Source organism: Mauremys mutica, chromosome 6 (assembly GCF_020497125.1).
Source record: "Mauremys mutica isolate MM-2020 ecotype Southern chromosome 6, ASM2049712v1, whole genome shotgun sequence".
Taxonomy (NCBI): Eukaryota; Metazoa; Chordata; order Testudines; family Geoemydidae; genus Mauremys; species Mauremys mutica.
This window is the reverse complement of record NC_059077.1, coordinates 54,647,931-54,662,091: the sequence shown is the minus strand read 5'-3', so window position 1 is coordinate 54,662,091 and position 14,161 is coordinate 54,647,931. Positions and strand designations below refer to the sequence as shown.

Genomic DNA, 14,161 nt, shown 5'->3' with positions numbered 1-14,161 from the left:
AGCCCAAGCAGCCAGGCTGGTTGCTTGTCTCTTTGCTCCCCTCCTCCCCATTCTGGACTACTCTGGTGGATGTAACATTTTGTGGGAGACTGTTAGTATCCCAGTTTTTCCATGCATATTATTTGGGGGCCCTGCCTCCCAGCTTCTGTCTCAGAATGCCGACCCTCCTTCCCTCTTTGCTGCAGGGAGCATCACTCACAGGTGCCTGTTCTCCCCTGTTTAATGCAAAATATTGGGAAATACTTGACTTGGCTCCCAGATATACACACACGTTGCCAACTGCAGGGAGCTCTCAACTGGCTTCCACTGTCCCAAAACTCCCAACTCAGTAGCTTCATTCTGCCCACTAAGTACTGCTGCCATGATGGAGCACTAGCAAGCTCTCGTCTCAGTTTCCAGGAGGGTTTATTTGCATTTGAAGGAGATTACTTTTAATTACACAAATATTAGGCAATTACTCTCCTGAACAACAGCTTTTTACCACAACTGCAGGCCTCTTTAAAACTTTACGAAAACTCACTAACTTGACATGTAGCACTGAGAATGGAGCAACAGCTAGTTTAATGTACCTGAAAGTATCTCTATATGAAAAACCTCTTTCTTTCAATTAAGTCCCCTTGAAGAGAACATTCATCCTTCATTGTAAATATTGTCCTGAGGAAAGAAGTTTGAGCAACCTTTCATCACATTCATACCTACTAGCCAGAAAGCTAACCCTTGGACAGCAAACTAAATCTATTGTACCCGCCAAGAAACTATACTAAAGATGGTGAGGTCTCCCAGCTGAATCTAGAGGTAGAACCCTGACGAGAAGCCCAAAGCATCCCAGCCTCTTCCTTGAAGCTAATGGGAGAGAGGTGAATGCCATCTTCTCTTCCCTCTGCTCCTTTGTCCAGGTGACGGAAGTGGGACCATTGCAATTCATACTCTCCTTCTGTACTTTCCAGTGGCTTTTCTCTTCATCCTCTCAAAAGGGGATGGATGTTCCTTTTGTGTGCTCTTAGTATTTCTCAAGTTTATAATGATCTCAGGAGAAATGAGCTGTCTTATAAATCAGGTAGAGCTCAGGGTTCTGTGAGGTTCAACTTACCTGCTCTGCCTATTTTCTTCAGGCAGAGCACAGAATGAAGTGCCAAATTATCAGGCAGTGCTAAACTCACTTATTGAGCTCTTTGCCTTGCCAATGGCAAGCAGGCAAGAAAATTGTTCATATAGAGTATAGGTATTTAATTACAAACGTTTGTGGATACCTTATAATCTGTTCTGAATATACTTCCTGATCATAGCCTTACTGGGCATCCCACTGAACCATGTAATAATTATGATTAGCATTAAGGGCCAGATTCTGATCTCAGTTATGCAAAGTAATCCAGAGTAATTCCAATAGTATTTACCCAACTGGAGTTAATCCATATTTACAGCAGAGATCAGAATCTGATCCTGTGTAATAAACCATCAAACTTTGGCTGAAATCTGCTAAGACAACATTCTTTTATCAACATACTATGGGTTTGATTCTGATTCATTTACACTAAATTTACACCAGTACAACTCCAATGATTTCAACTGATCTACTCCTGATCTACACTGAAGCAAGTGAGATCAGAATCTGTCCATGTGTAGCTATATCCAAAGCCCAGTAATACCATATACTGTACCAGATAAATATGCTATAGTATTGCAACAATTGGCAATATAGCTTGTATTATTTTTGGCATGCACATAACTATCACTGAAGCGAAAGGAAAGTCCCACAGAAGGATCCCATTCTAACAAACCCTTACTCTCATGCAAATAATCCTGTTTCACACAAGTATTCACACTGAAGTCAGTGGTCATCTCACATTTGTAAGAATTATTCACACAAGGGTTTGCAAGGTCAGGGCCACCCACGCATGACACAACATAGATGGCATTCTACCTCTCAAAAGAAGTGGGATGGATATGCTTTTCACTTAACTGAGACTATGTTTACACTGCAATTAACAACCACTGGCTGGCCCATGCCAACTGACTTGGGCTTGCAGGGCTCAGGAGAAGGGGCTATTTAACCATGGTGTAGACATTCGGGCTTGGGCTGGAGCCCGGGCTTTATGATCCTGTGTGGTTGGAGGGTCACAGAGCTTGAGCTGCAGCCCAAGCCCTAACATCTACACCACAGTTAAACAGCCCTAGCCCAAGCTCCACGAGCTTGAATCAGCTGGCATGGGCCAGCCGTGGGTGTCTAACTGCAGTGTAGACATACCCTGGGAGGCCTCCTATCTCCCACAAAACATGCAACCCCCACCCCTCACACTTAGCCAGTTTCTATTCTGTTGTATCTCTCTCACATGGCTTCTTATACAGTTGAACAAAAAGATACTTGTCATTACCCACAGCTGCCATCAATTATAGAAGGAACTGCAGGTGCTCACCAATCCCAGAATCAGGCCCTTAAATACCGGGGCCAGAAACTAAGCTGGTGTAAACTGATATCATTCCATTGGATTCAATGGAGCTATGCCATTTTACACGAGCTGAAGATCTGGCCCTTGGACTTCAGAATAATTTCCATTTGTACCTTGAATTTGGAGGTATCTGTCACCCTCTCAAAAGTTAAACTTACCACATTTTTTAAATATGAAGTGTGAATGTGAGGACAAAATTTATCCCTCTAATTACTGTTTGCCTGGCTGAGCCATATATTGTATGTGTAACATATTACTGGATACTTTAGTGCATATTCATTAATTTATCTCTCATGCTGGAATGCTTTGAAAAATAAAAACAAACAACCTTGACTATTGCTTCTTACATAATAATTTTATAGAAAAAATGATTTGCAAGGTGAACAGATGTGAATTATAGCCTCTTGACAGGAATTAAAGAGTATTATTTCAAGTGAACTGACAAAAGAATTATTGCTATGTATTGTGGTTCCTTGCAAGGGAATAAGCATGTATGAGCTACACAGCAAATTAATGTGTTACCTAATCATAAAAATAAATCATTCATCACAAAAATATATTCTTAAATATTAAAACTTGTACTGAATATTTATACAAATTACAGAAATATATCAATATGTGCATCAATTATTTGATTAAATATATTTAATTTGTTATTACAGGGAAGCAAAGAAGAGGATTTTTTTCTATAGATCTGTCTTTAACAAAGGCCCCAAAACAACACATCTTCATAGAAGAAAAAATTACATTTGCATCATTTTGGAACTGATGTAATACCAGGCCTTCTCTCCAATCTATACTATGAATTAATTCCCTTACATCTCTGCAATCTGTTTTTAAATCATACAAATGATAAAGTGCTGTGTACTGAAGGGAGCTCTGAACGCAAAAGCTGTCTGGGTTCAAAGACTCATCACATTATCTTTGTTAAGTGGTTTGGGTTTTTTAAAAAACTTTTCTAAAGCTTTTAACCTGTGCCACAATTTAATAATGACTATTTAATAATTATAATAATTCCCTTATTAGCTGGGTATTTAATTTTCCTTGCCCGATAGCACCCTGTAGCTCAAGACAAGGAAATCTCTTTGTTGCGTAGTTATTTAAGACCAGCAACAATAACTATGCTGGAAAGAAAGGTACTTTGAGAGGATTACACGAGGCTAGTTCTCAACAGCACCAAGCCGAGAGCAGCAAATTACAAACCCAAGTACTTCAGTGCATGTAACCAAATTGGCTGGTTGAAATGCTAATTGCTTTTCAGCAAAGCTAAAGACAGACAGAGGACCTTGTGCTTCAGAGAATGACACACATTTTTTACCCCACTTCTGTGCCATTGTCTTGCTGAGAATTATTCAAAATCTATTCATAAAGGTAGCTCTCTCCCTAACCTTTAAAAATGTGGGAAATTTCTACAGCTCGCCTCTGCCCACTACCTCAGATCTGTTGGTGTGCCAAACCCATAACAGATGGCTGAATTAAATCCATGTTAAATCCCTAATAAAGTAAAGCTTGAAACAGTTCAAAGCCCCAAATATATAGGATGAGGCCTGGAGAAGTGACGGGGGAAAGGAATAGCTTGAATGCAAACCCTGATTTACATAACTGTATTTTAACTTGGAAAAATACAACTGACACAATATCAAAATATCTTAACATTTAAAAAGATCATACTATGGCTTTTTAGAGGGAATTTTCTTGTCAACATATTGAAAAATCCACTATCACAAAATTCAGAATGTGTATATCATTTTGCCAGATAAATTCAAGAATTCAAACAGCTTCTTGCCTGGTTAAATCAACAGCAATATTCTATCCTAAAGACCACCCTTGGTATTTATAACAAATTGCAACATTTGGTGAGTTATACAACAATTTTAATAGTTTTCAAGAAAATACTAATCAGGCAAGCAATGAGTCAGCATTTAGGGTTGTGGGGTTTGTTTTGTTTTTTAAGATTTGAAACACTGCAGCATCTCTAGTTCTCAGCCTCTTGCTATAGCCATTTAACAATTCCTACTAACCCCATGAGCCCAATCCTGCAAAATCTCATTCATGCACAAAGTCTTTACTCAAGTTCAATAGAACTACTTGCTTGAGTCAGGACTTCTTGTGTAAGTCTTTACTGGAAGAGACTCATTCATTAGTCAAATGTAGTTTTCAAAGTGAAAAGTTAACAATGTCCCACCTGGATTAGGCTGTATGACCTACCAGTTATTCATCATGTCAATCTCTCTCCCTCAAAAAACTAACGTACTTCTCTTGATAAAATGCAAACTTTCTCTGAATTGCTGGAACTCTGTTAATGTCTGAAATTTACAGCATCAGATCTATAAACATGAACTTGGCAATGAGGGTGTTATGCATAGCAAGCAACGCTTAACTAGTATACTGTGCTTTTTTTGATGGGAGAAGTATTCTGTCCAACAGCGATTATAATCTAAGGCTCTGATCCTGCAAAGACTTAAGTACATGTGTAACTTTATGCAAGCGAATAGTACCACTGCAGTCAATAGGAAAACTCATATATGCATCATGTCACACACGCTTAAGTCTATGCAGGTTCAGGGCCTAGTATAATGCATATGAAGAGTTTTCACATAATTCATACTTGCTCATTCCTAATTATATTTAGGATGTAATATTCTTTATATTTCTTAAAGGGCAATTTATACAGTGACAGTAATACTAAGAACACATTTTAAAAGGGCACTCAGGAAGAGCAAATAAGAGAGAGAAGTGTTATCCAGCAATAAAATGAAGTTAAATTATTTTAGACATTCTATTTCATATAATAGCAAGAATCCAATGTATAGCACAGTTTGCTAATATCTATGAAACCATCTTAGGCTAAGATCTTCAAAAGTACTCAAGACAAGTTTAGTAGGTCCATCTCTATTGAACTTTGAACATTAAGACATTTTCAAGTTTTTATTTTAAATTTTAAAATATTTATTGAAATTATATTCACGTTAGGTATCAAACATTTCAAAATACAATACATAAGCAATAATAATACAGTATTAATCTCTTCTTTACCCATGTTCTAATTTCTGACAATGGTGGAAGTAGAGTACTCCAAAAGGTGATTTTTTGGTTATCAATACATTTTCTCAAAATTACCATATTTGGCTTACAGTTTATGGACGAGATCCTATAGAAATATACATATGTCAGTAACTTTACTCATATTAGTAATTCCATTAACATCTAAGAGCCAGTTACTGCAGCACTTCTGCACTTGTTTAACTTTACTCATGCAAGTTGCTCCATTGAAGTCACTCAGATTACTCACATGAGTAAAGTACAATACATGTATAAGTGTTTGCAAGATCAAGCCCCCTGTAACTACACATGTGAGTAAAGTTACTCAAGTGTGCACGCATTTACAGGATTGAGTCCTATATCTGAGAGGATTTTTAATGGAAACCTACGAGTCTCTCAAGCAAATAAACTAGACCCTCACTATTTTAAATAAAATGATGCTATGCATCTGATATGGCTTTATACCTTTCCTATATTAGGCTGACTTCTAATTTTTTTTTTAAAAGCACAAAATGTTAATAACAAAAGGACACATTTTAGGCCCGTTTTTGAAACCTTTATTCTACTAAAGCTCCCATCCATTTCCATGGCTGTTTTATCTGCATTAGGATTTCAGGATCAAGCTCATACATTTGCTTGCAGTTCTTCAATATCCAAAATATATTATTTTGAGCCCTCATAATTTTGCTAGCCCAAATAAGAAGTCCAGCCCTAGAAAGCTAATGGCAGTTTTCCCATTGATTTCAGTATGAGCAGGATCAACTCCCATAACCATACGGTGATAACCCTGCACTTTTGATGCCGGTATGCTTATTCAGATATAAACAAACTATGATTTCATGGATTTCTTCCATTTAAAAATGTAAGAACACAACAACTTTGTGTTTAAACAGCATTAAGATTAAGAAACAAATGTCTTAATTTTCCTGGCTTTTGACTAATACTTCATCCTTAATTCATGAAGTGGTTTAAAAAATACTTGTATGGAATGTTAGTTTTGTCTTTAAATTTTCTGAAAGCTGGACATTTTCAGTTGCATCCTTAATATTATTTAAACCATACTGATCCCCCTCCCCACAAATGGCTCTCAGTTTGCAAATAAACACTGAGTACATTTTTGTGGGATAGGTTGTTTTAGTTTAAAAGAGGGGTTATCTATTTTCTGGATGTATATATCTTTGGTTATTATACTGTACTAATATATGTTTTCTTCTCAATGCCTATCATTTAACTGATAGAATAGTTCCAAGTAGATATGTATTTATAATGTGCGCACAATATATATTAGAAGCACAAAGCACACTTTTGGATGCTGTTCAAACAGTGTATCAAAATAATAATTTGCACGCCACACCAAATCTATCTATATTGTAAATCTACTGGAGACACATTTAGTTCCCATTAAATTTGAAATACGGTTTGTTTATCTGGTTTAACCAGAGTGGGTTCTGCAATAATTCATACAAAATCAACACATCAAAAAGTGGTAAAACAGTAAACCCTTTTAAACACCTACACTATTCCATTTTCATTTATTTTAATTGTTATTATTTGCAAATTAATTCTATCATGGGATGCTCGTTGGCCAAGCTTTATTTTCCCCCCGCTTTGTTTTGCTGAGCTATCCACAGTGCAAATATGGGAGAAGTTCCCCCAGTCCGTTTTGACTGTATTGTCACTCCTTTGAAAACTCAAACTGATGTTTTGTTGTGTGGTTTTCAGGGTATTAAATACCAATCGCTCACGGGCTTGGGACCTATCAGGCTGAGTTTCTTCTGCCTGTTCTGATCTCCCAGGAACAGGGGTCTCCCTTGGAAGCGCTGCTGTCTCCAGCTGCTCTAGCCCAGGGAAGAGAAAGAGGAGCCGCCAGGACACTTACACACCTCAGCAGACTCTATTCTCCAGCAGCCATGCAGGGCGAGCTCCATGCCCAGCTCTGTCCACAGCCAAAAAGCCTCTCCCTGCGGCAACAGGTGCTGCTGCCACAACTCTAGAGCTAGCAGGGGGGGAGCTTTGCAGCTGAGGAAGGATGCTCCAAATGCAAGGCCCGCCCTCGCCCTGGGAAGAAACGGGCAACAAACCTACCTAGACCGGAGGACATGGACATCCGCGTCCTGTGGACTCCGCCAGCCGCCCGCGCACTCACTGTCACTCGCACATTCTGCATCCTCCCGGCTCCTACTCCTCCCTCCTCTCCGCGCTGCGTCCGGCACTCCCCGCCCTCCCGCTGCCGCCCACCCTCTACGAGAGAGCAGGGCGGGGCGGAGCCCTGTACCCGCCAACAGCTTCAGCGGAACCAGCCCCTTCCAGCGCCCGGCGGAGCTGCCCGGTTGTTTTCCCGGGAGGCGGCAAGGGCAACGCGGGGTCTACCAGGCTGTGTCCGGTCAGGTTTGGGCTCCAAACCCTCAAATTGTACCATCAGTGAGTACAGCGGCTCCTCGTGTACTCACATACATACATAAAGCTGCACCTTGATGCTTCCTGCTGCATCAGCATCCCACAAACCTGAATCCTGCTAGGTCCCACAATTTTTGGCTGCATCACACATAAGCCACTGCCTAAATAGAGAACAAGCATAGCCATCTCTACATCACCAAAAGCACGTCTGACACAGGAGTGGAGCAGAAACACAGGATCTTGCCAAAGTCCCAAACTGTGCACTCTAAATAGTATAGCAGTTCCTACTTCACTAGAAAAAACTCTGGACTCTAATGCATTTCAGACCAATAGCACTAGGAAAGAAAACATTTGGTACCTACCTCCTGATAGATCCTAAAAATGTTAACCCAATTAACATTTTACTGTCTAAAGAAAAAAGTAGCAGCTCCTATTTCACTAAAAAGTCCAAGCCCCCTGTTGCAAACTAAGAGAGAGTACCACAAAGACATGTATCCAACATATGAATCCTGCTGTGTCCAAACTAGTTTTTTTTTCCTCCCAACCTGAAAACTTCTACCAACTAAATAGAGAAGTGCAGTTGCTCTAGTACAGGTGCAGACCCACAATGCATCCTTACTCTACTGCACTGCAAAAACACATATCCATCACCTGGGAGCTGCTGGATTCTGCCATTTTTTGGCCTGAAGTCCCCAGATTGTGTCAGCAAAATAGACATATTACCACTCCTAACAGACTAGAAAAATCTAGATTCTGACACATTCTGGTGTAAAAGCAATGCAAAAACACATAACTGACATAGGTTTTTCCAGATACAGCCATTTTTAAATTCGTAAACTGCTAAATTGATAGAGACCTTTTCCTAGTCCACTATATAACTAGTCTGCAGAGGCGCGGCAACTGGATGGTGGGGCAATGAGCAAATGCCTGAGCAGTGGAGCATGTAAAGTGCCTCCTTACCCCACCTTCCACCCAGGGTGGGAGGTGAAGTCTGCAGATGAACCTCTGAACTCTGGGACTGCACTGGCCAAGGACAGCAACTATTAGTGGGGTGCAGAGAAGGGATGGGCCCATTAAAGGGACTTCTGGGTTGTTGGACTTAAGAATATAGACTATACTTATTGATGGGTGACTCTATCCTGGGCAGCAGTAAATCTAAAAGGAACTTGGGGGGTCTGGCAGATAATCAGCTGAACACAAGCTCCCAGTAAGATGTCGTGGCCAAAGTATGATCCTGGGATGCATAAACGGGAAAATTGAGTAATAGAGAGACTGTATTTGTCACTAGTGCAATCACTGGAATAAGGTGTCCAATCTGGTGTCCACAATTCAAGAAAGTTGTTGAAAAATTGGAAAGGGTTCAGAGAATGATTAAAGGATTGGAAAACAATGTCTTATAGTTAAGGCTAGGATTTAATCATGGGTATTTTAAATAAAAGTCATGGATGGGTCATAGGCAATAAACAAAAATTCACAGCCCAGGGACCTGTCCATGACTTGTACTATATATACTCCTGACTAAATCTTAGTTGGCGGCGGGGGGCACTGCTCTGGGGCCCTGTGGGGGAGCCGCTGCTCTGCAGGGGCCCTAGGAGGGCCACTGCTGAGGGTGCTACTGCTGGGGAAGGGGCCAGAAGCCACTGCTTGGGGGTGCCACTGGGGGGCTGCTGCTAGTGGGCGGGGCCATTGGCATCAACTGCTGGGGCTGCCGAGCAGCAGCTGTTCCAGCGATCTCCAGGACTACCCCGTGCCGCTGCTCCGGCCACCCCCGGGGCCGCTGCCAGGGGCCATTGAGCTGCAGGTGCTCCCACCACCCCCAGGACCAATAATACTACATCCAGATCCACAATGGTTGTACCTTTTCTTCCCCCACCCCTAAGGGCTGCAGTCCTCTGTATCTTTTTTCAGAGCTCTGAGAATTTCTCTTATTTCCCACGTTAGCCATAACATTGCGACTCCTTTGTTGCAGATGACTGGACAGAGCTCCTGTCAGCTTGCTCCTTAAGCAGTCAGAAGGGTTATTGTTGTGTGACATGAAGGACTCGGTGCCCCTCCTAAGGGCTCAGCCTGCTCCCCCGACAGCACTCCAAACCCTTACAAGCTTTAGGAACAAACAATCAGGCCTGGAACTGGATCTACAAAGATCTGGCATTGCACAGAACTATGCCTCCAGATCAGCCTTAACTTTCTCTGTTCATTAAAAGCACTAAATAAGGTACATTAAGTAGATTCCCCCAATTCTTTGTTTGATTGGATTTTCTTTGTTTTGATTTTACTGAACTGTGCAGGTTTAAAACTGGCTCAGCTGCAGGTAAACCAGTATTGAAAGCAACAACCACCACAGCATCAATAGCCTCTAGTTTGTTTGTTTTGAAATCTTGCCTTTTCCCTTTACTGGCATCATCTGAAAGAAGGGGGAGGACAAGAGGGAGTTGGGAGACAGAATAACAAAAAAAAGGGAGCTCAGAAAAGGGACTAAGGGAGAAACAGCAGAAGGGCAATGGGACAAAGTGACTAGAGGTGAAATAAGACCATGCAGAAAGTCTAAGAAAAGGGTCAGAAGGGAACATTTTCTCTTTTGTACACTTTGTTTTTATTTATAAGCAGGTCTCTGTATTATATAAACAATAAGGCTATTTTTTTCAGTCTTGCATGCTTTAAAGTTAGGCATCCATTTAGGTACCAAAATAAAAGTATCCTGACTTTCAGAAGTGCTGAGCTTCAACAAAGTCCATTAAAGTCAATAGGAACCACAAGTGTTCTGCACCTCTTTAAATCGGGTGCTTTTATTTCAGTGTCTAATAAGGATTTATTTTAATTTTTGGCATCCAACTTTTAAGATTGGCCTAAATATTTTTATAGAAATAAAAAACAAGCAAGAATCTTAAAATGTTAGGTCCTAAGCCTGCAAAGAACTATTCATGAGATTACATTGTGAGTACTTCCTTTGAACTCAGCAGAACTACTCACCATGAGTAAAGTAAAGCACATGAGTCCTCCAGACCCAGATTTACTGTCTATGCTCCATATTTATTAATGTGTCACTTCCACTTAAAAAAGTAAAAAAGTATCACTATCTCTGACAATGTTTTGTTCAGCTCACCTAGGAACAGGATTGCAGGATCCCCAAGTAAATCGTGATCCTAGATTAAGTGGTTGCACATAAAGGATTTTATTCCAAGGGAACCCCTCCTGCACAATGGAAACTCCTAATGAAAACAGAATGGTTTGTCATCTTTATTTCTAGATCTGACCTGCAATGTCTTTCAGCCATGTGTCTAAGGATGCCTGCCCTGCAATTAAAAACCCATGGCTGATCCATGCCCGCTGACTCGTGCTCACAGGGCTCAGGCTAAGGGACTATTTAATTGTGGTGTAGATGTTCGGGGTCGCCTGCACCCTGAGCTCTGGGACCCTCCCACCTTGCAGGGTCCTGGAGCTCAGGCTGAATCCTGAGCCCGAATATCTACACCGCAATTAAACAGCCCCTTAGCCTGAGCCCTGCAAGCATAAGTCATCTGGTACGGACCAGAAGTAGGTTTTTAATTGCGGCGTACGCATATCCTTTAAGGCAGACCAAGCTAGTCACAGATAGTGGAGAGCTTATTGACTCTGATCTTGTGTTGATGAACATGTGGTTGAGGTCCTGGTGTTTGCATGATTTGCCCTATGTGATGTGGCTGGTTGATTGATTATGTCTAGCAATTCTTCTAATTATTTCTTCCTGCTATAACTTGTACTGGAGGAATGGGATGTGGGAAGGAAGGGTTAGGCTTAACTGGCAGTGGTGGTTTGTATCATGACCAATAGTTAGAAGGCCCATGGTCCCTGGAGGGGTTATTATTTTGGGGACATCAGGGGAAGAGGAAACAGGGGGAGTTAGTCTGGAAGCACATCAGCTACACAGAGCAGTGCACAGAATTTAATAAAGTCCTACTTGTTTAACTTAACGTGCATTCAGCTTCAGTCTTCGCTAATGAAACACAGTGGCAGCACTGGAGCTGTGAGTTCTCTGCAGGGCAGCAGCTGGCAGCATAAGCCACAGAACTTGGTCAGAAGCCCTCCTGGATCTCTGGATTTTGCAGATGCAAACCTAGCCCAGTGATGGACCCGGAGGCATAAGGAGTTCAAGCTGTACACAGATCTGGCCACACAGGAGGATGACAACAACGGGAAAGTAAAACTGTTATTTTACCTTATTGGAGAACACGGAAAAATGCCTGCACCTCTCAAACTCTCTACTGGCTCAAGCCTCACAGCAGTCCCTGGAGCCCTGAGGACAAGCACGACAAAGCCACTTTTTAATGCTCCAGAGAGATTGCTGCTCATGTTGTTGCACCTCAAGCCCTACTAGATAGAGATCAGATATTGTCCAGAATGACTGCTGGTATTAGCTGACACCCTGAACAAGGGATATCTACCCAGCCTCAGCGAGTTGAGGGAAGGGAATCAGGACATTGATTTCCATCAGTTTCACTGCTGAAACTCAGAGAGAGTGCAGCATGTTAATGGAGTCAAAGAGTCTAACAGAAAAGGACATCCAACAACAGGCAGGCCAGAAGACAAAAGCCAAGTACTGGTAGGAACAGGACCATATTTTCATGGTAAAGATGAGCTGAATGCTCAGGATAGAATATTTTGAGGACAGAGCTGTTGTCCCTACTTTATTATGTAAGGACATCATGCAAAAATTACATGCCTCACACGTGAGCACTGACAGCCATCTTAAGCTTGAGAGTCTGTTTACTGGCTAAGAATGAATACACAACTCCGCTCCTTGTTAGAAGGGTATTACACCTGCCCAACATATGATTACCACCAGCAGAAAGAGACTCATCACATGAGCTGCCCACCTGACCATGGGGTAAGGGGAGAGTGGATATATTCACTTTCAATGAAAAGCAGTCCTTGATTAGAGTAGACTACTATTCAAATTTTTGAGAGGTCAATGCCATGCCTGATACAAGAAGCAAGACAGTCATTGGCAAACTGAAGTGCCCTTTTATGAGATACAGTATTCCAAACACCATATTCACTGACAACAGACTCCAATTTGCTTCAGAAAAATTCAAAGAAGTTGCATGCAAGTTGGTGTTTCACCATCACACCTCTTCCCCAGCATACCCCTGAGTAATGGTAAGGTGGAATCAGCTGTGAAAACAGCTAAGAGACTGTTACAGAAGGCCCTTATAAGCCTTTTCTAAGGTTGAGATCCTTATTAGCATTTTTGGCACACAAGACTACCCCATCACAGGGATGCCGAAACAGTCCAGTGTAGGATGAAGGACAAAAACCCTGTTACCAGTGACAGGGGACTTGCTACAGCCAGAAGGATGGGGACACTGCCAAGAGAAGACATCCAACAACCAAAGAAAAAAGGCAATAGAGTATGACATGTCAGCCAAGGACCTACCAGCCCTGGAGACAGACATTCCTTTGTTGATCCAGTCATTAGATAAATGCGAAAAGGAGTGGACTAAAGGAGCCATGAAGGGTTCCGTGGCATCCAGGTCATATGGGGTGACTATGCAAGAGGGACAAGTGATCCAAAGGAACCAGAGGCATGTATGAGCTGGCAGACACAAAGAGAGAGAGCCTATAGTAATACAAAAATCACCACAGAACAGAGAGATAAAGAACTATCCGGAAGCCAACCATACAGGGATAAAGGAAACTCCATAGAGAGACAGGGATATCTGTTGTAAAGGTGAGATTCCAACTCAGTATCAGTTAAAATGTTTGTAAAATAGGGAAGATGTATCATTGAAACTGGAATCAGAATGCCCATGGTCCCAGGAGGGGCTGTTATTGAGGGGACAAGTCACCAGGGGAACAGGAAACAGGTAGAGTTAGGCTGGAAGCAACTCAGCCACATGGACAGAGTAGCCACACAGGGTTTAATAAAGTTCCACTTGTTCAGCTTAACTTGCATTCAGCTTCACTCTTTGCAAATGAAACAGTGGTGAGAAAAATACATAGAGAATGGAAAGACTGCTGAATTCTTCATGGAACTGAGTTAAGGTCATGCTATGGGAAAGGGCAAAAATGACCAAATCTTGTATCAGAGAATGGTTAGCATCTCTTTCATCTTAACATGCTTACTTGCTGAATGCTTTCCTAATGGACAAACGTGTGTGAGAGAGAACAAAGGAAAGAGTTAATTGTCTTTGTAGCCCTTCCAAAACGTGAGAGGATTTCAGTGCACATGCAGGGAGAACAATAATATCTACAGAGTACAGCTTTATATCTACCTGGTTGCTGTGGCAATAGGTTAA

At 41.5% G+C, this 14,161-nt stretch overlaps 1 protein-coding gene across 1 annotated transcript in view; it reads right to left on the bottom strand.

Annotated features, from left to right (window-relative positions):
• The window catches only part of ADGRV1 (adhesion G protein-coupled receptor V1), a 421,267-nt gene extending 413,605 nt beyond the window's left edge, over window positions 1–7,662 (bottom strand). Inside the window, exon 1 of the mRNA XM_045021061.1 lies at window positions 7,575–7,662. Within this exon, the coding sequence (XP_044876996.1) occupies window positions 7,575–7,656 (82 nt within the window). The 5' untranslated portion in view covers window positions 7,657–7,662. The remainder of the gene's footprint in view (window positions 1–7,574) is intronic.
• Window positions 7,663–14,161: the final 6,499 nt, after the last annotated feature.